Here is a 24,383-nt window from a genome sequence, read left to right on the forward strand (position 1 = left end):
TTCTTCTGTTACCCTAAAGTCTCCCTGCGTAATTTCTAACTGGAATAAAACTTAACATCAAAATTAAAACTCTGGAAGTACAACAGAAATCTCTTTTCCCTTAAGCTGTGAAGATACTACATGCTCCATGTTTTGAGGGCCTTCCATGGACTTAACATTAGGCTTCATATGTGTATCATTTCATCTAAACGTTGTAATAGCCCTGTGACATAGGTGATCTCATCACTCCATTCATCACATAAGGAAATAGACTCAAAGTGGTTAAGAAATTTGTGTAATATCTCAATGCTAAAGTATGGCAGAATGATATGTAACTATGAACTATCCATACTAGTAGCTACCATAGATGCTCAGTGTTAACGCAGTTTTAGATACATGTAAAGGTGTATGTGTATGTCTGTATGGTATATTATGTCATATGTTATGCTATACTGTATTATTCTCAAAGTAATCTGATATTGCTAGTTAGGTATTATTACCTTATTTTTGCACATGAAAGCACTGAGGCTAAGAGAGGTATTTTTATGTAATCACACAGCTATTAAGTGACAGAGCCAATATTCAAATCTGAGTCTAAATGATACACTACAGCAAGAAAATTTTCAGCTGTATGAATTATTCTATTAAAACTTCATCAAATTTAACTCAAAGCAAAGTATGGCCTTAGTTTCAATAGCAGCTGTTTAAAATAAACACACATGGCCGGGTGCAGTGGTTCAGGCCTGTAATCCCAGCACTTTGGGAGGCTGAGGCAAGCGGATTACCTGAGGTCGGGAGTTTGAGAGCAGCCTGACTAACATGGAGAAACACGTCTCTACTAAAAATGCAAAATTTAAAAATGCAAAATTAGCCCAGCGTGGTAACAGGTGCCTGTAATCCCAGCTACTCGGGAGGCTGAGGCAGGAGAATCACTTGAACCCAGGAGGCAGAGGTTGCAGTGAGCCAAGATCGTGCCATTGCACTCCAGCCTGGGCAACAAGAGCGAAACTCCATCTCTAAATAAATAAATAAATAAATAAATAAATAAATAAACACACATGTATTTATAGGGGGTCACATGGCCCTATATGATTGATTATTTGTCTTAGAGAAAAAATTTATAAGGCAAAATCTTTCCTCTTCTTATTTTAACACAAAATATTTCCCCTTACATGTTCTTAAGTGTTTCATAAAATATATTTAGTCATGTAAAAATATGTATTACATATCAAAGTGACAGCAGCACTTATGGGGAGTGATTACGGCATGTTTTATTGTGTAATTTCTATGTTTACAGGTATAATAAAATAAGTAGGGTGCTGTAAAGCATGGTTCTGAATTGCAGTTGTTGGCTTCTGTGTGTTTAGATATGTTTCTCTACCCACGGATGTGTAGGCTGCTTGGGAGCCTACATTCCTGTTCTTTCATTGGGTTTCTCCCCATCCCAAGGGGTGTTTGCAGTGCCCTAGGAGAGACTTTCTGTGGCAATTGAAAACCATTTATTCTTAAGCAGTTTATAAACAGGCACTCATTTTCCTACTCTTCCTTTGAAAAGAAGCAGAGCTAAAAGTTTTTGCTGATCACCAGACCTAGAAGCGAAAGTGGGAGAGAGTTCAATCTCTCATCTCTTTCTTCCTGGTCAGGACACCCTTTCTGTGCAGGAGATCTTCTCACCCTTGCATGAGCTAGGGAAAATTGTTTGAACCTTCAGACCGTCTCAGCAAAACATTTTGCCTTATATGAGCTGTGCAAGGTCAAGTATTTAGAAAATTGTCGCCAAATCTGCATCTGTTTTTTAGTTCCATAGAAAAGGGAGAAAAAGCAGAAAATAGCACCCTTACTTTTAATGTTTAAACTTTGATTATTTTCCATACTTTGATATTTTCTATTTAATAAAATCCATAAATATCCAGAAATGAACAAAAATAGAACATATTATATTTATATTTTCTTATCTAATAGCAGTAATTCAGACTATAATTAATAAAAATAACAGTCATAATATTGCTTATTAAATACTTGCTGTGTGCCAAGCACTGGTCTAAGAACTGCTTAGATTGGTGGGGAATGTTGGTAGTCAACAGCTTATGACTGGTTTTGGTCTTCTCAAAATTCCCTTCCACAGAGATATTAGTTCAATCCAGTAGACACAACAGGCATTATTGGCCACCTGAAACCTTATCAAAGAAGTGGCTTTAACAGGCAGAGGTCTGGTATTGCTAGAGGTTAACTCTGTCACCTTTTGATATTTCTGTATATCTGTTGAAGCTGAGGATTTTTGTTCATTCTGTTTTTTGAAGCCTTGCATACAACAACATCTCAATATGACTTTATTGTGTTCATGAAAGGTATTGCACAGTTATTTTGCAACTTCAAATCAAGTGTCATTATATGAGTCTCTTAGGAGCAGGCTAACAGCTTACCAGTTCTTATGGAAGATAAGAGTATGGTGATTACTATTCTGTGAGTTACCTGGAGTAATAAAATAGTAGTAAAAAACATTTCTTAAAAAGAATATGGTGGTCACTGTCTCTACTGCCAGGAATAATCCTCTTCATATTTGTAAATCTTGTCTATTTATAAAGTGCTTTTAAAAGTATTAATAACTACATCATATTTGTAAATTTCTAAAGATAAAATAAGCAACTGTCAATACCTATAGGAAGATGCATATTTCAAAAGTACCCTAATTTAAGATATTTGTGTTCACTTCCAGGAGCCATAGAGAAATTTGAGGTTAAGACTGTCTTCTACTGATAATAGGTGACTTAGTTCACTTTTTCAAGGACAGTGACTCTGAGTCTGATAAGAAGGCTGCAGCTATATGACAAATTGACATACACAACAAGGGCTAAAGTCACCTAATTCAATGAGGAGAGAAACAGTGCTTTCAGAGACAAAAGGGAAAAAAATATTCTTATGTTTGAGTCACATTTGAATTTTGTTCTTTAAAATCCTAGGATGTTTTGTTAGTTGTGTCAGTATGAAATAATCACTAACTATTACAGGTGCCTGTAAACTATTTGACATTTTCACCTCCAGGATTTTGTTTGACACTCAGTGTGGAAGGGGTAGGGATGTTAAAAGAGGTATATGTTACTTTCTTGTTCACTGGGCAAAAGGACAAAGTAAAAGAAAATGTAGTAAAAAAAAATAGCAGTTTATTTTGTTTATTTTCACTAATCTGTGGAAGGCATGCTTAAGAGTCATTTGAAATACCATATTTATTGCACAAGTAAATGAGATTTTAAAAAGAGATAAAAATCAACCTACAATTTTATTTTCCTAAAACAGACATATTTGTCTGTCTTCTTTTCCTGTCCTGTCTAGTCTATAGACATAATTCTCAGTAGATGTAATCATAACAAATATCCAGCTTTTGGCCAGGCACAGTGGCTCATGCTTGTAACTCTGGGAGACCAAGGCAGGAAGATTACTTGATCCCAGGAGTTCAAGACCAGCCTGAGCAACATAGGGAGACCCCATCTCTACAATAAAAAAATTAGCCAGGCATAGTGGCATGTGCCTGTGGTCTCAACTACTTAGGAGGCTGAGGTGGGAGGGTCACTTGAGCCCAGGAGGTTCAGGCTACAGTGAGCCCTGATTCATGCCACTGCACTCCAGCCTGGGTAACGGAGTAAGACCCTGTCTCAAAAAAAAAAAAAAAAAAAAAAAAATCCAGCTTTCTGTTTTTAATGTTTGATACATTATATGGTTGATAATGTAATACCTATCATTTCCTGTGTGCCTACTATGCACCAATCTTTGCCAGCTACTTTATTCCCATTATCTTATTTAATATTCACAATCATCATATAAGTATTTGTTATCTCTGTCCTATGGAAGAGGAAAAATCAAGTCTTAAAAAGGTCAGTAAATGTCTCCATAATAAACATTTTTCTGTATTATTTTGACTTTATCATCGCTTTTTGAAAGCCATGTATTAATCAAATTTACCTATTTTCATTTATAATTCCTATAGTGAGATATGTTGAGGCATTTGATAACTACCTGTAATTTTCACATTAAAATATATTCTATAGTAATTTCCCATTGTAACTATCTGGAGACTTACATGAGATCTCTGTACTCCTCATACTTTTATGAAATATATTTAGATGCTTGGAACATATGTATTTTATAGGTACTGTACTACTTTCTAGCAAAGAGAGAATTTGATTCTTTTCTAGGTCCACGTCCATGCTAAGCCACGTGCCTTATTTTCAAGTATTTTGGAGAATTCAAATTTCTGTAATATTCATACTAATCACATGTTCTCACAACTTCAGTAAGCCTCTGAGACCCATTTGCTTCATCTTTTGTGATTTGTGACGTTAGGGCAATATTTCCTTCTCTAATTTTTTTCAGATAATTTGTTAGATTTATGACATAGTTGTTTCTTCAACTTAAGGTTAATTTTTCTAACTCTTTTTTTTTTTTTTTTTGAGATGGAGTCTTACTCTGTCGCCCAGGCTGGAGTGCAGTGGCACAATCTCAGCTGACTGCAAGCTCTGCCTCATGGGTTCACGCCATTCTCCTGCCTCAGCCTCCCGAGTAGCTGGGACTGCAGGCACCTGTCACCAATGCCCGGCTAATTTTTTGTGTTTTTAGTAGAGACGGGGTTTCACCATGTTAAGCAGGATGGTCTCAATCTCCTGACCTCATGATCCACCCGCCTCAGCCTCCCAAAGTGCTGGGATTACAGGTGTGAGCCACCGCGCCCGGCCAATTTTTCTAACTCTTAATGAGCAATATTAGCTATAGTGTGCACATACATTGGGCCAAAGATGTCTTTCAGAAAGTAAGTAGACAAAATTATCATTTGTATTGTGCTATTTTGCAAGAAATGTATACTAATCATTTGTTTTGCTCCATATTCCCTGCTGACCACTAGGATTTAATTATAGCTAAAACTCAGAGGAACTGGTGTCAGTATTTTCAACCTTTGGAACATACACAATGTTCCCAAGCGTGTAGTTGTCCTCATGTTCTGGCCCCAGCACACTTTATTTACCGCTTCAACCACAGTTCACCTTCATGAGCCACAAACTACTACTCAGCATCCCTCTGTTGACTCCCCTCATCTCTACCCAGTCTTCTCTTTTTTCCCTTACCTCTACATGTCCAAATGCTACTCTTCCCTCAGATCCTTTCTCGTGTGCCACCTTGTCCCCTTCCCGATCTCGAGTTAACTTCTCACTTCTTACAGCACTATAAACTGTATGTCTCTTAAGACCTTTATCAGATTGATTGTGTTACAATAAAAGCCTTCTAACTACCACGTGAGTCAGGTACTTGTGTATTAAAGTGGAGATCATAAAATATGATATATGCATACCTTAAACATTTGTGTGAAACTAAATATATAAATGAGCATTCATTTGCCAAATATTTACTGTAGAGCTAAGGCCTTTTCTTAAATATCCAAGTTAACTCTGCTTGCAGAGCAACTGACACTTTCTTCCTGTGGTTTTATATGACCATCTAAATGAAGAGAATAAAAATGTCTACTTTGTGTGTGTTCATTTTTATATGTCTCACAATATATGAAGACAACTGATTTGCCCAGACTGCCAATGTCCATAATCTACTTCTCATGGAAAAAGACCCTCCTTTGAATCATATCTGCATTTGCATAATCATATGCAAAACAGTTTGCAGTTTCAGCAAAACTAAAAGGGAACATGGAGAGCATTTGACTTTTTGATTCCAGAAGCTGAGTTGAACTGAGAGGGATGTTTGAGATGGGGGTGATTCAAATGGTTGTAGGCAGAAGAACACATTAAGTCCTTAATATCAAAGTAGGTCAACATAGGCAAATGGACAAGTTACAGGTTAGAAACATAGTAATGGGAGGAAGTACCCTTACGAGGAGTAGATTGGGGCAAGATGTTTAGAACTGAAGCTGAGAGTAACAAGAGAGGGCTAGAATTTCCCTTTCCGTGGTGTGTGGCATGAGACAGAACTCCTCGTAGGACTGGAAGACATAAACTTATCATTAGTTGAGGATCATCTGTCTAATTTCTCAGGCTTTGTCTTGCTTAATTCTCACAAATTGAATGGTCATCTCTCCAGTCACTGTATCTCTAGTAAAAAAAGTAGATGCTCAGTTAGTGTTTGTGGAATTGAATGAATATAACCCTGTGAAGTAGACGTCATCAGCACAAATTACAGATAAAGAAACTCAGACCTAGGCTAGACTGTTTGCACCAGGTTACGCAGGTATTATAAGTGGCAAGGGGTAGTGAGCAGATGAGGGTTGGAATGAAAAACTAGGATTGTATGACTTTGGCTATGCAAAATATGTTTATGCTTCACTTCATTACTGAGGAAGCCTCTGTACAGTCCTACCTAATAGCCACTAAATTGTGACGGCTCTTATATATAGCATTGAGACCTGTTTATAACACTGTTGACTACAATTCAAACTTAGTTTGCTTTCTACTCCACCCCTAAGATATCAGCAAGCTTTCTTAATTTTATCTTTATGTTGAAGTCAGGGAATGGATCCTTAGTGGTCAGTAGATTTGAAAAGCCCTATTTTTTATTTCATTTTGTTTGGTGTTATATCTTTGTTTTCTTTTTGCCATAATTGATCATTTATAAAGTGATTTTATGGTTTAATAAAGGAAGGATAAGTCACCAAATACAGACCCATCTGTTAAACAGGCATGCCAATTTCCTGTGGTTCTGTGTATGTTTCTTTCTTTAAACGAACAAACAGAAACCTCCAATTATGAAAACAATGCATGTTAAACCAAGAAAAGTACCAAAAGGCAGGTAGAAGTGATAATCACCAACAGATCTGCCATCCAAGTGTAAACATTTTATTAAATATATATGTAGCCATTTTTCTGCTGCATGCTTTATACAAATTATGTCACATCATGTATAGGGATTTTTCCCCTCAAATTGTATCCTCCTTATTCATCTTTATTTTTACATCATGATTTAGTTTGTTTTCTACATTTTGTTTGTATAAGCATTTTCCTCTGTGAAGTTTGTTCTGATTGCATTCATTTTCATCCTCCTTTTCAAAATTTAGATTTTTATTGAGATAATTATAGATTCATATCCAGTTGTAAGAAATAATACAGAGCGATTTCTGGTGCACTTTGCCTAGTTTCCCCTAATGGTAACATTTTGCAAAACTACAGTATAATATCCAACCAGGATATTGACATGGATACAATTTGCTGGTTTTATTCAGAATTTTCAAGTTTTACTTGTACTCATTTGTGTGTCTTTGTGTGTATTTAGTGCTATGCAGTTTTATACCTGTATAGGTTCATATAACCAGCACCATAGTCAAGATGTTAGCAATGGCAAATCCATATGGCTTTGTAGCCACTCAGTTCTTGCCTTCTTGAAGAAAAGAACTCATCCAAAGGATGTAAGGCAGAGAGAGCCTGAGGCAAATTTTTGAGCGTGAGTGAGAGTATATTAACAGGTTTTAGAGCAAGACTGAAAGGAACGAACGTACACTTGGAAGAAGGCCAAGCAGGCAACTTGAGAGATTCAAGTGCCCTGTCTGACCTTTGACTTGGGGATTTACACATTGGCATGCTTCTGGGGTTTTGCATCTCCCCTCCTTTGAGTTTTCTTTGGTACGAGCTGTCCACATGCTCCATGGCATGCCAGCCCTTGGAAGGGGCTGTGTGCGCAGTGTGTTTACTAGAGTTGTACGCATGCTCACTTGAGCCATTCTTTCCTTACCAGTGTAGTGTTCCTACAGGATGTTCGTATACCAGTTAAACTCCACCGTTTTGCCTCTTAGTGTACATGCTTGAGCCCACTCACCCAACTCCTGAGATCCAATCAGGAAGCTGCTGATCACCAGCTTCAGGAGTTTTCTGTCTATTGGGAGACTGCCTTTCCCTGATATCTGCTGCAACCAATTATTTTAGAGAGACATTTTAACAACCACTTGACCATCACCTGATGGTCACCTAACATTCCTGGTGTCAAGGGAGTGGAGTCTGTTTCCTCTCCTACCCTGCTCATGTCTGCCTAGCTACCCACTCTAACAAAGATACTGAATAGTTCCAAAAACACAAGGATCCCTTTTATAATCACATCCAGCCCATCCCTAACCCCTGACAACCATTAATCTTTCCCCCATTTCAGAGTGTCATATCAAAAATATTACATAAATGGAATCAGACAGTATGTATATAACCCTTTGTGAGTGACTTTGTTTACCCAGCAAGAGAGGGCAGGGTGGAACTCTTCCTTTTTATCAGGAACCCATTCCCAGTAAAACTAACGCAGGCCCTAGCTGAGCCTTAATCCATTCAGAGCATCACTCTCGTGACCCAATCACCTCTTAAATATCTCACCTCTTAATCCTATCACAGTGGCAATTAAATTTCAACATGAATTTTGGAAGGGACATTCAAACCATAGCAGATTCTATACATGTAAATAATTTATTTTCTTTGGAGCTATTGTAAATCATACATGTTTATTTTTGGTTTTCACATATTTATTGTTATATAACAATGTGATTGATTTTTGTATGTTGATCTTGTATCCTATGACATTCCTGACTCGTTTCTTAGTTTTAGGGTTTGTTTTATTGTGTGTGATTTCTTTGAATTTTCTATATAGACAGTTTATCTGCAGATAGAATTTTATTTTTTCTTCCAATTTATGTCTCTGTTATTTCTTTTTCTTGCATTATTGTAGTGGCTAGATCGTTCAGTATGGTGCTGAACAAGAGTGGTAGGAGTGGATGTCTTAGCCTTGGCATGTAATATGGAAATCTCACCTCCATATTTGGGTCAGTCCCTTTACCTTCCCCACTTTTAAATATTATTGTCTTGAATATCATATGGTTTACAACTTTTGTTCTGATCATCAAATATGGTTTAGAACATGTATGTGGAAAAGAACAGTCTATTGTATTTACCCATATTTTTGCTCTTTTTGTTCTTCCTTCTGATACTTCATAGTTCCTTCTTTTATCATTTTCTTTAGGAAGAACTTTGTTTAGCCAGTATTTAAGATGAGGGCTATTAGTGGCAGGTTCTTTTAATTTGTCTTTGTCTGAGAATGTTTTCATTTTCTTTTTTTCCTGAAGAATAGCTTTGCCAGATAAAGAATTTGTAGTTAACCGTTCTTTTCTTTTAACATTTGAAAAAATGCGACACTTCCTTCTGGCCTCCATGGTTTTGGATAATAAATCCATTATTATTCACATTAATGTTCTCCTATAGGTAACGTTGTTCTGTCTGCTTTCAAAATTTTTCTTTTTCTACCTACTTTTCAAGTTTCAAATTATAGTGTAACTTGGCATGAATTTCTTTGTGTTTGTCCTGTTTGGAAATAATTTAGCTTCTTGAATGTGTAGGTTTGTGTCTTCTACCAAATTTTGGAAGTTTTTAGATATGTCTTATAATATCTTTTAGCTTCACGCTCTTTCTCCTTTTCTTGTGGGATTCTGACTGCAAATGGGTCTGCTTGAGCTCTGGTCTGTTTCTAGGTCCAGAATTGGGAAATACTAGGTCTGGGTGGGCTTCTTTTATTTTGTTTTGTTTTTTTTTTTGGCTGGAGAGACAGAAGATATCTGAATACCATGTTCTTCAGGCTTGCAACTCCAGGCTAGTGTACTTTCTTTTTACCACTCTTCAGAATTTTCCCTTCACTGTCTCTTTTATGACTCCTATAGTTTATAGTTGTGCTTTGCAGAGGAGCGGAGAGAAGTGGATAAGCCATGTTGTTCAGACTAGGAGCCTTTTACATAAGCTTACCTTTTATTTTTCTTTACACAAAAATTCATTTTGAATTTTTGAATTTGTGGACACAAATCTTGGATTCGCACTTGCTATATATCAAAGTATATCATGATTATCCAACCAAGTATATTCTTTATTATGTTTTAAAAGTATATTCTCAAGTCTAATTTTAGGCCCATTTTCTTCTCAAAAATTCAAAATTCACCAGAATTTATTGCAAAAAATCTTAAAGGACGTAATAAAGAAGATAATATTAACATTCGTTTTTTAGATATTTTAATATTTGGGCACAATCTTAGATGAGCACTTGTTGTATTTGAAGGTATATAACAATTATCAAACCAAGTATTTCTTTATCATGTTTTTAAAATATGTGCTGAAGTCCATTTTTAGGCCAATTTTCTTCTCTCATAGAAGGTAAAGCTTGCAGCTACAGTGGTAGCAAATTTAAAATTGCTTTCTTAAGAGCTGAGTAACTTGACTTGAAACGCTTTGATATGATGGAGTATGCAAGCATGCACAAAGTGGATAATTATGTAAGTTACTGTATTTTTCACATTTTTAGTTAAAATATGGGGGTCAAGGCTCTGAAAAGTAAGTTACTAAAAATTGAAATGATTAGTGGACATTAGAAGAAAACATTTTCTGACAAAGACATACTCTTAAAAAGACTACATGTGAGAAAGGTGCTATACAAAAATAATTTATCAAATGCATTTTAAACATGGGAACTATTATTTGCACACTATTATAAAAACAAATATAAAGGTTTAACTTATAGTTTCTGTTCTCTTTTCTTCCCTTATGATACAGTTTATTTCCTCAAAATGTATATTACAGTTTCTGAAAAGGAATAAATTTAGATGATATTGAAAACATGATTCTTTTATTGTTAATCTCTTCCTATTCATACAGTGCATCACATACAGAAAATAACCCATATAAAGTGTACATTTGATAAAAAGGAGAAACTACTTGTTACTAACTATACTGCATTTAATTATAGTAGTTGGAATATTGACACTGCTAGGAACATTGGAAACACTTCTTACAATGGATTTTAGATACTTCTTAAGCACAAACCTTTCCTGCATATAAACTCTCATGTAGACAGAGATTATCCTGCAGGAAGAAAAGGCTAGCAAAACTTCTGAGATTTCAACATTTTTGGAACCCGTTTTTCAGATATGATGCCCAGAGTGACCTTAGTGAAATCACTTAACAGTCACAAAGTATCATTTGTGTAGTTGTAATGTTAGCAAACCTGCCATCTTTTGTCCTGATTTTTAATTTAATAGTAATTTTTCTTTTGGCAATATCATTTTCTTTTTAAATCTTACATTAATCTCTAATAATGAAACCAGCCACAAATTTATGGCAACTCCATTTGTATTTAATATAATTTATACTAAATTATTTTATAAGTGACAAATTCATTCATTCACTCATTCATTCATATGTATGTCCATTCACTAGTTAATTCACTCAATAAGTACTTACTGTGCATATACCCTATAACAGGTATTATTTTAAGGAGTTGAGATAGACCAGTGGACAAAAAAAAAATAGCCTCTTCTTTCAAGGAGCTAACATTTCTTATGGAACAAGAAAGGCAATCTTACATTTCTTACGGAAGAAGAAAGGCAACAAGTAAATATATAGCATGTCACATAGTTGTAAGTGCTAAGAAGGAAAATGAAACAGGGTGAAGGAGATGGACAGGTATGGAGCAGTGCTCCTGTAAGTAAGGCAGTTGAACAAGGCCTTGACTGATAGGTGACATTTGAGAAACTTGAAAGGAGGGAGTGAGTCACTCAGATATCTGGTGGAGAGGGTATCTGGCAGAGGAAACAGATCAGAATGCCTGAGATGGGAGTGTGCATGATTTTACGTATGCAAGGGACCTCAAAGGGACCCTGAGGCTGGAGACAGGTTGAAGGTGGTGAGGTCGGAGAATTACAGATGGATGGATGTCTTGAGTTTTTGTTTTTGGTTTTTTAAGTTTCTTTATAAATAGGCAAGGCAACATTGCCAAACTCCCAACTCGAGGTCCAACTCTATTATCAAAAGCTTATGTGGCTTATTGAGTCCTCTAGTTTCAGAACATCCTGATCTGATTATAGTGATATTTTGGCTCTGTCACTTGCTAGTCGTGCCACCAGGATGGTTGGCCTGTTTCCTCATCTGTAAAGTGAGATTACTAATACCTGTGCTGTCCTCCACACAAAACTGCTGTAAGGGTAAACTGACTGACTGTATTGTGAAATTATTTCAAAAAAGCTACAAAATAGCTGTGGGCTATTATTCCACAGAAGAACGACATAGGCTTTTAAGGCAGGTTTTGAAGGATCTGGTGGGTCACTGTGTGAACAAGGCTTCCCATAGCAATTAGTGATAATTTCATAGTACATAGCAACTTTTGTAAAATGCAGAATTCATGGTGTGACTTTTTCAGATGGCTTCTTGGGATCAGAGCCAGAATGACCATTAAAGTTAATGTTTTGGAAATATGCATTAGTGCAGACAATTTAGCATGTATACAGGTAACCATTCATTCTCATTATCCTTTCAAGGTATCATCATCTGAATGTCTGTACCCAAATCATTATGAACTCATCATCATGAATGTCTGTGTACCTAAATATAAACAATCTATGCTGAGGCTAGAAAATGAGAGAACCAGACTTTGGCTTATTTTTATGCTTAAAACTGTTTTTTAACCTAAAATAGCATACATTTTCATCCACAGAGACATTGGAGATGTGATTTGTTTTAGGACTGCCTCAATGTAAAAGAAAAACCATTTAGTTATTCAATGAAAGGAAAAATGGGTGTTTTGTATTTGGCAGAGACTACTTTTGCATTCGAAATGGAGGTATAAATAAAGGATATTTTATTCTATTTTGATTCATAGCAAAAAAGTTCTATGACAGATACACTTTAGTAAAATCATTTCACATTAGAGACATTTTCTAGACAACATGAAGATTAGGATTTCATTTCTAATGAAAATTAGGATTTCATGTTGGGATAACTTAAACTTTAAAAAATTCACCTAGTGTTGAGGATGGTGAAATATTACAATTTCAAATAAAGCAATTCAGTCTCTTAACGTGTATTAAATGCCAACAAACCAGTTCTGTGGAAGTCTGCTTGTTTGAATTTACTTCGTTAAAGTTAATTAGAACCTTCCTCTGATTGTAGTTCTAAACAATTTTAACATAATCTGACATTGAGTAAGGCTTAGAGCTTTTGAGGTGGTTGTTTTTCTGATGTTGAATCTTAACACATTGTAAAACACTTTTTAAAAAGTTTAATTAAAATAAAGTAGAATTATTCTGTAAACCAATTCAGTAGCCTTTGCCACCAGCTTTAAGTGTGTATTTCTTCTTCCAGGTAGACATAGCTGACATTGAGAATGAAGAGAACCGCTACTGTCTATTCATGGAACTCCTGGAATCTAGTCACCACGAGGCTGAATTTCAGCACTTGGTTTTACTTTTGCAAGCTTGGCCACCTATGAAAAGTGAATATGTGTAAGTATTAACATAAAATTAGCGTAATTAGAGTTCTTTTGTTTGGACTTTAGCCCTAAAAATGTAGCACCTTCCAAAGAGCCAATGAAAGAATAATTATATGCGTGTGCATAGTCAGTATTTGCCTTTAGAGGAATTTAAAATTGTTTTTGAAATATTGCAATGTCTTTCCGTTTCTCCTTGCCCCTAAACTCTAATATTTTATTCAAAAGTATCAGACAGTGCTTGATAATATCTGATTTATGATGTCAACAAAAACAATGTAGTTTCAGTATTTTCACCAGGAAATTTCTTGACTGTCTTGACACGGCTTACAGTGCCAACTTGAGAATCCAAATGGAATAAATGAATAATTCCTACTTATTGAGAACACAATGTTATGTGCAATTTACATATATTATCAGTCGCTCACACAACACACCTACAAGGGAAGGTGATGTTATCTGATTTTATACATGAAGGAATTGAGGTCAGGAGTTAAACAACTTCAGGCTTCACACGGCTAATAAGTGGAGGAGACAGAATTCTAACCAACTGCTGGCTACCTTCACAGCCCCTGTTGTTTCCTCTGTCACGCTGAGTTGCAGCTGCCACCCGTAGCTGCGTGGGGTACTTATCCAGTCCTGGTGGTATCAGCCATGGAACATACCCCTTTCCTTTGGAAGAAGTGGTCAGATTTCCTCTGAGCGCATGGACTGGGTCTCATGAGCTGTGGCTTCTCATTGGCAAATGATATGAGCACCAATGCCCTTGTCGCAAGTGCCTGTTTGGCTCAGGACTGATCTTGCTCTCCCCATGCTCAGCTGACATACTGCCCCCACAGGCCAGTGAACATCTCCACGTGTCTGAGGTTAAAGAAGGATGCTTTTCTGAAAATAAAGTCCTATATCCTGTGAGCAGTTAGGACTGCCAACAAATATCTGGAAAAGATTCCATGAGACTGTTAGTAATTTCCAAAGCAAACCAAGGAGAATGGTGCTTTCATTTTGTGGTATTTCTTTAACCAAGTGTTTTCAGAAAGAAAAGAAATGTTTCTTAGATCTCTACCTTTGTGGCAGCGATGGCATGCTGACTTGTTTTTAAGAACAGGTTTTTACCTTCACTATTTGAAATCCACAGTGCAGGCTCTCACATCATAACACCTTTAGTTCACAGTGCACTTGTGTTTGCCACCAGTGATCTTGGTGTGGGTGCCTTCGGAGCTTGGGGTGCTTGTTCAAAGCAGGGTCCTGGGTCCTGTGTCAACTTGTGGAGTCCAGCTCTCCATACTGGGACCTGGGAATCTGTTCTGAACACACTCCTGGGTGAGACTATGTGAGACAGGTGTGGAGCCCACTGATCAGATTGCCACTAGTGCCATACTTTTGTAAGGAAATTAATTATTAGAGTTGAATTGTAGATTTCTTCTTACCCTCATTTCCCAATTCAAAGTATGACACCTCTAAGAGATTAACTTTAGTTTAAAGTTTCTTTTACTTTTAGAACACTGACCATTTAAAATCATTCACTTATTCTCAAGAACCAAAATCAGCTTTACTTAAAACATTTATTGCATTTAAAACATTTAGTGCGTTTGTAAACCAAAAATCTTAATTTTTAAAGTTATATTCTTTTGTGGCCACATATGAAATGGAATTTGTAAATTACTAACCTGAGTCTTATAAAACTGCTTTATTAAATCATTAGAATCAGAACAAAGCATTTCCCAGTCTGCTCACCCCCTCCCCTCCTATCATTCATGTCTCTTCTGCCTAAGAGATAACCAGGGCATAAATCAAATATTCTGGAGAATGTATGATGGGATACTTTACAAACAGGTGCTCAGAAGTACTTTTGAATATTTTTTCCTTTTAGACAATCCAATTGAATAAATAAATCACCAAAAAAGGAGTGGGGGTGGAAGAGAGGGAGGATAGTGTGACAATGATGGCATGTTGCCCATCAACACAAAAAGGTTACAACTTAAGACATTTGTTTGATCCACATGACTATAATTTACTAGTACCAACTTTGGTTTTTTAGCTTTAGTTCCTTGTAGGAAAATGCATGGAAAAATACTGAGTTTGTATTTAAGGAAGATTCATTGTTTTCATCCAGTGTATCACTGCTGGCTGGTGAAAAACATATTTTGATAATTTGTTACCAAAGCCTCGTTGCCCATTGGTTCACCATGCTGGCCAAGCAGCATTTCTCCTACAATGAGAAAAACTGTAGAGAAAAACCCAGGAGAGCTGAGTTCAGACTTTGCAAGAGGAGAAAAGAGGGGAAGTCCTTGAGTGTAGGAAGACTCCTCAGCACACCAGACACTCTCACAGAACTGTGTGTACCTTGAAGTAAGCAGTGTTCTTTGTTCGCACAGATTGTCAGTTTGAGCTGAGACACAAAGGCTTTGCCAAGGGCTCGTCCCCTTGTTACTGGTGCACTTGAAATTCTTTTCAGGGCCCAAGGAATAAAATTCTTTCAAGGGCAAGACCATCCCTGGTTGTTCAGTGTCTAGAATGTAGTGCTGTGCTAATGAACCAACAGACTCTTCATAAATAGTAATTTTTTCTTAATGTAAGTAAAATCAGTACCCTGCTCCTGGGGCCATGAAATGAATTTACCATTAACTTGTCAATAGAAATGTAAATTGTGATGTTTCTATGAAACACAGGGTAGTGTCAGTCAAGACAAGGGAAAGAAAAGGCAAACTTTTTTTATGCTTTTATGTTTCCAATACAAGGAAACAACGTGAAGCCCAAAGTATGATCTTCATACTGCTTGTCTGTGGCTTCCTCAACCTATGCTCCCCAGCTGACCTCTGCTATGCAGTACCCTGATTGTAACTTAGTCCTGCCCTGACCCCGTTACAATAACAATAACAATGATAATAATAGTAATAATATCAACAAGAGGCAGTATTTATGTAGTAAATAGTAATGTGTGATTGCTATTAACACTGATTCTTCACAGTTGCATACATCATTCATTAAAGCAACTCTTCAAGGAAAAAAAAGTCATTAAATACCTTTTCACAGTGAAAAAAACTGAGGCCCAGAAGGGTGTGACTTCCCCAGAACCATACAACTAGGCAAAAGTATTAAATAACTTCTCTGAGGACCCAAATAGTCAGAATTTGGGCCCGAGTTTGTCGGGCTTCACAAAGGCTGTGCTGTTTCAATGCACTTACTACCTCCGTGCTGCTGGGCTGCTTGCTGATACCACAGGAAGCTGCTTTTTCTCCTTAAGGTGTTATCTTTTCTACAAGGTTGACTTGAAGCAGCACGTCCCCTAGATTCTGATTGTAATTTACCATAAGCATTTCACTTGTTTTAAAATTTATCACAATTATGATAACTTTAGTCATTTCCAGTGCCTTGTATTTTTCTCCATAAACACCAGCATAACCAATAATCCATGGGTGAGACTAGCTACAGTGATGCTAACCAGATGTACGATGGAGAACAAGGAAGGATTGGGGAATGAAGTTTTGAAAATGTGTCGCTCTTTGTATAACACCAAGCAGATGCTGCCTGCAGAGGTGAGTGGATATTTTGAGTGCTTTCCTAAGGAGTGGCCTTTGCTTATCAGAACTCTATTGTAAGCAATCCCAGAGAGACTGGATTTGAGGAACATTTAGCTTAAGTAATTACTGGTAAAGGCCATAATTTCTAATGGATCAGATGAAGAAAAACAGTGCTGAAAGGATGCTCTGAGGCTGCTTTCTTTTTGTGGGGGCCAGCGTTTCCTGTACAAGTTCCAGAATATAACCCAGTTTTCAGTTTCTTCTGGATGCCCTTTTTTGTCAAACTCAAGTTTATGTTCCAAGTGGCCGTGGTAGCTCAGGCATTATCTGTCTGAACTAGGCCAGTTGGTAAAGTAGTAGTAAACTTTAGCACTCTTCTCAGCAGGTAACCAACCACTTTGAATTTTACATGCTTTTTGACATCATTGTAACGAGATTGCATAATCACAATATTTTTTCTCTGCGAAGTATGGTCAAAACTCAGGCACCTCCTTTTTGACCTTTGTTCTCTATTTGATCCCATTTTGACTGTCACAGAGACATTTGTTATATACATATATATTTTATATATATATGCATATATATACACACACAGACACACATACATACGTGTATATATATATACACATACATACACATATAGGTGTGTGTGTGTGTGTATATATGTATGTATGGAGAGAAAGAGGGAGAACATTCTAAAGTAAGCACATATTAATTTCAGCTCCCTGCTGTGGATCCCACCTCAGCAGTATATTATTTGAATAATTTACATGTCTTAAATTTAAGCATTTGGATAATGGCATTAAATTGATTTTGCATTCCCACTATGTAGGAGATAAACTTGAAAATAAATTTGTAAATATGATCCTTTAAATCCTTATTGTAATCACTCAAGGAAAATATTCTCATGAATGCACATTTAATGAATTGTTTTCTGAATGAGGGCTTGGATTTTTTTTTATTGATTTTTGAAATATTTTATCCATTTAAAGAAGTCTTCCAACTACCAGAATGACACAATTATTCTACAAAATAAAGTACCAGCACCAAAAATTACCTCCCCTTACTCTAGTAAAGTGTGATTTGGGCTGTGGACCAAGGTCTGCTTGTATCAGCCACTTATGAACCCGTGATCTGCTCTGCTATATTGTGGGCTCCTGGAGAGGGGAAACCATGGCTATATCATGTCTGTGATACCCAGGGCAGGATTCAGCCCACTGCGTAGTATGAGGACTCAGTGCACTTCATTATCCCCACCAAAGTAAGCAACATGTAAATAACATGAGATTCACCTTTGCTTGAATATAAGCTAAGATCAAGCATTATTAGATCAGGGCCAAAGACCAGCAGTGTTCTACTGTCAGTTCTGTCGAATCTAGGTTAGGAAAGCATTGTTTAAGGTCTCCTGTTACTGCCTAACAGGAGGTGGTAATGGTGATAACCAACATTTACTAACACTCTTGGGCTTTCATCTATATTGCCTCCTTTAACCGTCACCACCTTCTGTAAGGAGATTCATTTATCTCCACTTGACAGCTGATGGATCGGAGGGTTTGAGGTCAAGGGTCTTGCTCCTGCTTCTTCAGGCAGTGAATGGTGGGTCTGATCTTCAAATCAAGTCTCTGTGCTTGAAAGCTTGAGAAAGGAATCCTTCCAGAGGAGCCATTCTTACTACCTTTGGGAGATACATGAATATTGAATGTCTCTCGTGCAATTGTATAAGTGTTACTGTCAGTTTTCCTTTTTCAATACTTCCTTCAAGAATGGCCTATAGAATTTAGCATCTAGATGATCAGTGTTTAAGATATAAGGTTGTTAGGATCTCTGTCATTGTCTGAAGAAGTTTATTTGTTCTTTAAAATACCCTTATCGGTTTGGTTTTACTGTAACTTTTGCAAGGCAAGGAATGTAAGTTGGCTATGACATGGCCACTGCATCCTTGACCCTGACATCATCTCACCAGCTAGCTAATCAAGGCTCAGTAACAGTTATGTGTATCAGGCTTCCCCAAACCCCAGGCCGAGGACCGCTATCAGTCCATGGCCTGTCAGGTACCAGACTGCACTACAGGAGGTGAGTGGCTGGCGATGAGCGAAGCTTCATCTGTATTTACAGCTGCTCCCATCACTTACATTACTGTCTCAGTTCCACCTCCTGTCGTATCAGTGGTGGCACAAGATTCTTATAGGAGCACAAGCTCTATTGTGAACTACACATGCGAGGGATCTAGGTTGTGCACTCCTTATTCCTTATGATGATGCATCACTGTAGCCCATCGCCCCTCAGTGGGACCATCTAGTTGCAGGAAAACAAGCTCAGGGTTCCCACTGATTCTGTATTATGGTGAGTTGTATAATTATTTCATTAGATATTACAGTGTAATACTAATAGAAATAAAGTGCACAATAAATCTAATGTGCTTGAATCACCCCAAAACTATCCCCTCCATGGGGTGGACTGTTCCATAGTCCATGGAATAATTTTTGTCCGCAAAACCAGTCCCTGGGGCCAAAACGGCCTATAGGGACCACTTGATATGTATTATCTTTTAGCCGCCTGGGAATAAGTCCTAGACATATCTGTGTCCATGGCAGCAATATTCTCGTCAGCATTCCATTTACATTTTACATACATAGAAGAATAGCGTGTTCTTTTTACTGATGAATGTGTAAGAAGCTGTGCTTTCTGTTTCCTATCGGAAAATGACTTGGTGGTTAAATGAAAAGTTCTGATTTAGCTGTGATGATTCAGCTCCCTAGTAAGTGTCTACAGCCAGGGGGAGGTACTTTGACAAATAGAGTAATACATTAAGTTTATTTGCAGGGGTCTCATTTGATCTCAGAATCATCTGGTCAGTGATTGCTAAGTGTTTTTTAAGAGGTCAGAAAAGCTAGCACAGCACCTAAAGCACACATCAATGAGAGCACTCCTCACACACTCCATGGGAAGGGATTTACTCCGTCTGCTCTTTATTAAGACTAGGAGCACCTTAAGGGCAGGGAACATCATACATAGTAGAACAGAAAGAACTCTAGTAATGCTCGAAGCCGTACTGTTTCTCTTCCAGAATGGGCCACATCTGTGTGAACATGAGAAAAGCACCAGACTCTCTGGATCTTTGTTTTCTGGTCTGTGAAAGAAGAGGTTAAGCTGGATGAGAAAATGTTAGTTCTGTCTATTCTCTAAGGAGAATGAGCTGAGGCTGTATGTGTACTGCTTCATCCATAGCACATAATTCACTGTCTTTCATAAATGTGTAATTCTCTCGGGATGAGAGACGAGGTACTGGGTTAAACCCCGTTGCAAAGTAGGTCGTTATCATGTTTCTTTAATTTGATGAAACAAAAGATAATTATTCAAAGAGTTCTGTTGTCACGGTGACTTTCCATCATTTTCCTTAAGCTGCCTCAGTTTCTGTCTCTCAATTGGGCACATTTATAGGTTATGTTTTCCTGAGGCTGCTGTGATTAGAGGCTATTTGCAAATGGTATGTACTGTTTTTACTGATGGCTAAATGTGCTCAAATGTGAATTGAAAGTGTTACAGAGGAAGGAACATTACTATTAAAAAGTGGCAGTATCTTGTTAAGTTTATTTTACTACACTTGGAAGTTGACGAGTTTAATTTCAGAGTTCTACAATGTTTTATATCACTGTGGTGGTAAAATTATCTGTTACTTATGATTTTTTTTTTCCTAAATTCAATACCTTTGGTTGTCGTACTCCATGATTTAGGAACGTGTGTGCCTAATTGTTTCTGTCAGAGTACTTAAGAGTACTCACCTTTTTCTTCATCTCCATTTCCCATTTTTCACTAAGCTCCCATGCTTACAGACTTTTAAAAAAATTCACGACTCCTCAGAATGCCTTCGTGACTCCTGCTGTTGCTCCTGGGACTTGCTTACTTACGGCCATGATGGTTTTCCTGATGGAAAATATTACCAGCAGGATGAGTGACTTTCTCACAGGTCCTGTGTACCACAGTCTCAAAAGTTATGTATCCTTCTTCTCAGCTTGTATCCATGGCAGTATATAAAGCCCTCTCAAGACTTGGGGATAGGTAGAATAAGAAATTGGCATAAACAGTTTGTTGGCATTTATAGATGTAAAATTCGGAGGTCCCGCTATTTGTGACTGACCCTGAAGGTCCATGATTTCACTGAGACGAAACATGGGTTAGTCACCGATGCTTGGGGTCTGTTGTATGGGATTAAGTCACCCAGCTCATGAGTGAGCCTTAATAATTCCCAGCTTCTAAAAGTCAATGTGATTGTTCTCTATCAGGGTTGAGCCACTTTTGCTAATGTCAAGAGCTTGATTTTTAGAATCAGTCAAGTTATGCAATAACGCTCAGGTTATTTAACCATTTTACCTCTGCTTTCCCCATCTGATTAGTAGGGCTGAGATCACACCTTTCTCAAAGGATTTGAGGAGAAATTAAATGAGATGATGCATTTCAAAGCAAAGTATAAAACAAACACTCGATGTTCCGCTCAGAGCAGCTGCCTTGCTGGTAGAGATCACAGTCCAAGAGGCACGGCTAGTGCCCTGGAGATCGAGCAGCAGGCCCAGCACAACCTGAGAGGCTCTGGAGAACACAAAACCAAAGCCGCTGCAGTGCCCAGTTGGCCCAGGTACAGTGCCTGGTGGCCAGTGTGGAGGCCCAGCTGGCCAAGATCATGATCAACCTGGGGCTGCAGAACCAGCAGTGCCAGGGGCTTCTGGACATCCAGGCAACAGCAATGGGAGCTCAGCCCATTCTAGGCCTGCTGTAGGGCAAGGACTGCAAGCTGCCATGCAGCCCCCATGCAATGCCTGGGGCATGTGATAAGCCCCTCGGTCTCTGCATCACCAATCCCTGCACACCTTGTGCCCCTAGTTCCTGCTGTGGGCCCTGCAACACCTTTTGATGCTAGATACTCCAGGGACAGTAGGAGAGTTGTGTGAGGACAGAAGGCATATGTGTGAACTGGTCCTGCTTCTCTCATGACTGTCAGACCATGGGAACAGTGCCCCAGTGCATCTCATAAATCATAGTCCACAGGGAGAAGAAACATCCGGGTTTGTGGCCTGGCTCTAAGCCTGGGCCCACCTAGTCCTCTCCATCCAAGGCATTTCTTGTTCGTTCTGTCCTCATGGTCTGACAGGTTTGAACTGCAAAGGCCTGTCAAATGACGTGTTTTGTGGCTTTTCTCTGCTGCTTCGACCTTTCTTGCAGTTCCCCAAATCCCTTTGTAAATCTCTTAATAAACGTTCTCTTGCAACACAGGGGGAAAATAGCAAACAAACATAGTAGAGGATTTAGCACTTGAAGATAGAGTAAGTATTTGGCCAATCACTGGTAGCTAAGAGATGAAAAGTAGTCAGTGGCTCACCTAAAGTGGGTTCCTCCATTCTTGGATGTCCTTGCCTCTCTGTGTGCCATCTATCCATTATGCTTGCTCAGAGGGGCACACAGGTTATTCCATAAAATTTGTCATGAAAGCCAAGGTCAGCCAAGTGTCATGCTATGTCTAAATATCATAAATCCTTGAAAATACATGTTTACTCATCACTGATAACTTTTTGAGTGAGCAAATATGTGTTCAGAGAGGGAATTATATACAAAGAGTTTTAGATATGGCATGTACCAAGCAAGTTTAGAATACAGAGAAGCAACAATATTCTTGCCCAAAAGCAAGGCAGGTAGACCGATGAATGACTACCATAATACAAGATAAAAGATAAGGTGGGAAATATTTATACAGTACATTTAGAACATTGAGTGCTAACCTGGGACATTCAAGGGTGCTTTTGCGGAGGAAGTATAGTTTTTCTGTGCATTTTTAAACTGAGACTTAAAGAGCAAGTAGACAGTTAATCAGACAGAGAAAGAGCAAAAGTTACACTATGTGCAAACACCTGGAGGTGTGAGAGTCCAGCACCCAGCAGCCACACTGCCTAATATGGTAGCTGCTGGCCCCATGTGGCTTATTAAACCCTTTAAGTAAAATTAAAAATGCAGTTCCTCGGTTGCACTAGCCCCACCTCAAATGTACCTTGTGCCTTGTGGCTGCGGTATTGGGCAGTGCAGATACAGAATGTGTGTGTTGTGTCAGAAGGGGCCCCGCACATCACTTTGTGTGGAATGCTTAGGTGGGGAGCACTGCCATGACCCGAGAGGAGGAGGAAGAGGCCACAGGATGCAGCCAGCCAGGCCAGAGTGCCATGCTCAGGAGCTTGTTTCATGCTCCCAAATAATCTTCTGCAGGTTTCGGCATCCCGGATGAAAAGTCTGCCTGTTTCTTTGCCCCAGATGCTTGGTGAGACTGCTCTGTGTCACGTGTTCTTTCAGGCATACACCGTACTTTTTTGAATTAGAATTCCCAATGTATGAGGAATGTGTTTTACAAAATGCTACCCTGCTGGTATTGATCATTGTCACACAGGTTTGTGTAGCACAGCCTTCTACTCTGAAATGTGAGGGCCTTGCAGATTTCAAGAACTGCCATGCTGGGTGAAAGCTCAAACTATAATGTGCAGAATTCCTAAGAGAACTTTATCCTGAGTTTAAATGCGAGCTTACTTGTGTCATTCTTATTTTATTGATGCTCTATAATAATGTAAAGCAATTTTGAAAATATAGTAAATTTGAGTTTTTCTTCTCCGATCTGCTGTCTGAATGGCACAAGAGAAAATCAATCCCGTGGATACCAATGATCGTCAGTTCTTTAGAGCAACCCTTGCTTTAGTGTAATGGAGTCATTCACTGTCTGGTTTTTGGTCCAAAGTGTTCTCTTCTTTATGTTACAGCTAAAGTCAGGACCTGAATGGCAACACAGCTCAGCAGGGCAAAACAGATTGCAAATCTTATTCTTATTGTTTTATGCTTTTGTTGTAAAGGATTATCATTTGTTACCTTATATGAAAGCCTGCTCTGTGACCACAGGTTCAGTTAGTAAAATAAAGGGCTGAGAATAAAATTCAGATACACCTGTGGAGATCCAAACACATTTTCATTTTTCTGCAACACAGATAGTTTTCATGAAGATAGACTGTCTTAAGTATATTAAGGAGTCAATTCATTTTGACATTAAAATGATAGACACATTTTAAAATATTTTATTTGCTGATTTCCTTTGTTTCAGTGAATGACAACTAGAGATTGTTAACAATATTAGCAATTGATAATACTTTTATTATTATTCAGCCTCCACTATATGCTGAGCATTGTATGCTGTGTTCATCAATACAAACTCTCTCTCACACACACATACACACACACACACACACAAAACACAAAACCTGCAAAGGAGCTATAAATACATACATTTTACTTATGAGGAAATTAGGGCTGTGAGAGTTTAGGAAAATAAATTATACGACTATATCTGTACAATGAGCATTACAAAGCCATTAAAAAGCAATGTTGTCGATGAATATCTGATAGCTTGGAAATCTGTACACAGTTTACTGTGAACCAAGTGAAGCAGGTATCAACTCCCATATTCAGTATATCCAGTGCGGTACCATATGTGGCTTTACACACACACACACACGCTACCACAGAAAAAGGGGTGGAATGATCCAGCCAGAACCGCGCCGGTGAGAAGTACGTCGTGGAGTTCTTGCTCACCCCTGCTCTGTG

At 38.1% G+C, this 24,383-nt stretch overlaps 1 protein-coding gene across 3 annotated transcripts in view; it reads left to right on the forward strand.

Annotated features, from left to right (window-relative positions):
- The window catches only part of NBAS (NBAS subunit of NRZ tethering complex), a 394,628-nt gene that overhangs the window by 358,058 nt on the left and 12,187 nt on the right, over window positions 1-24,383 (forward strand). For 2 of the 3 annotated variants that reach the window (XM_004028860.5, XM_063696053.1), the window contains exons 49-50: window positions 13,113-13,252; window positions 16,634-16,772. In XM_004028860.5, coding sequence (XP_004028909.2) covers window positions 13,113-13,252; window positions 16,634-16,772 — 279 coding nt within the window. Of the gene's footprint in view, window positions 1-13,112; window positions 13,253-16,633; window positions 16,773-20,590; window positions 24,373-24,383 lie in introns of those variants that run through there. The other variant, XM_063696052.1, reaches the window with a different exon arrangement.

This window comes from Gorilla gorilla, chromosome 12, assembly GCF_029281585.2.
Source record: "Gorilla gorilla gorilla isolate KB3781 chromosome 12, NHGRI_mGorGor1-v2.1_pri, whole genome shotgun sequence".
NCBI lineage: Eukaryota > Metazoa > Chordata > Mammalia > Primates > Hominidae > Gorilla > Gorilla gorilla.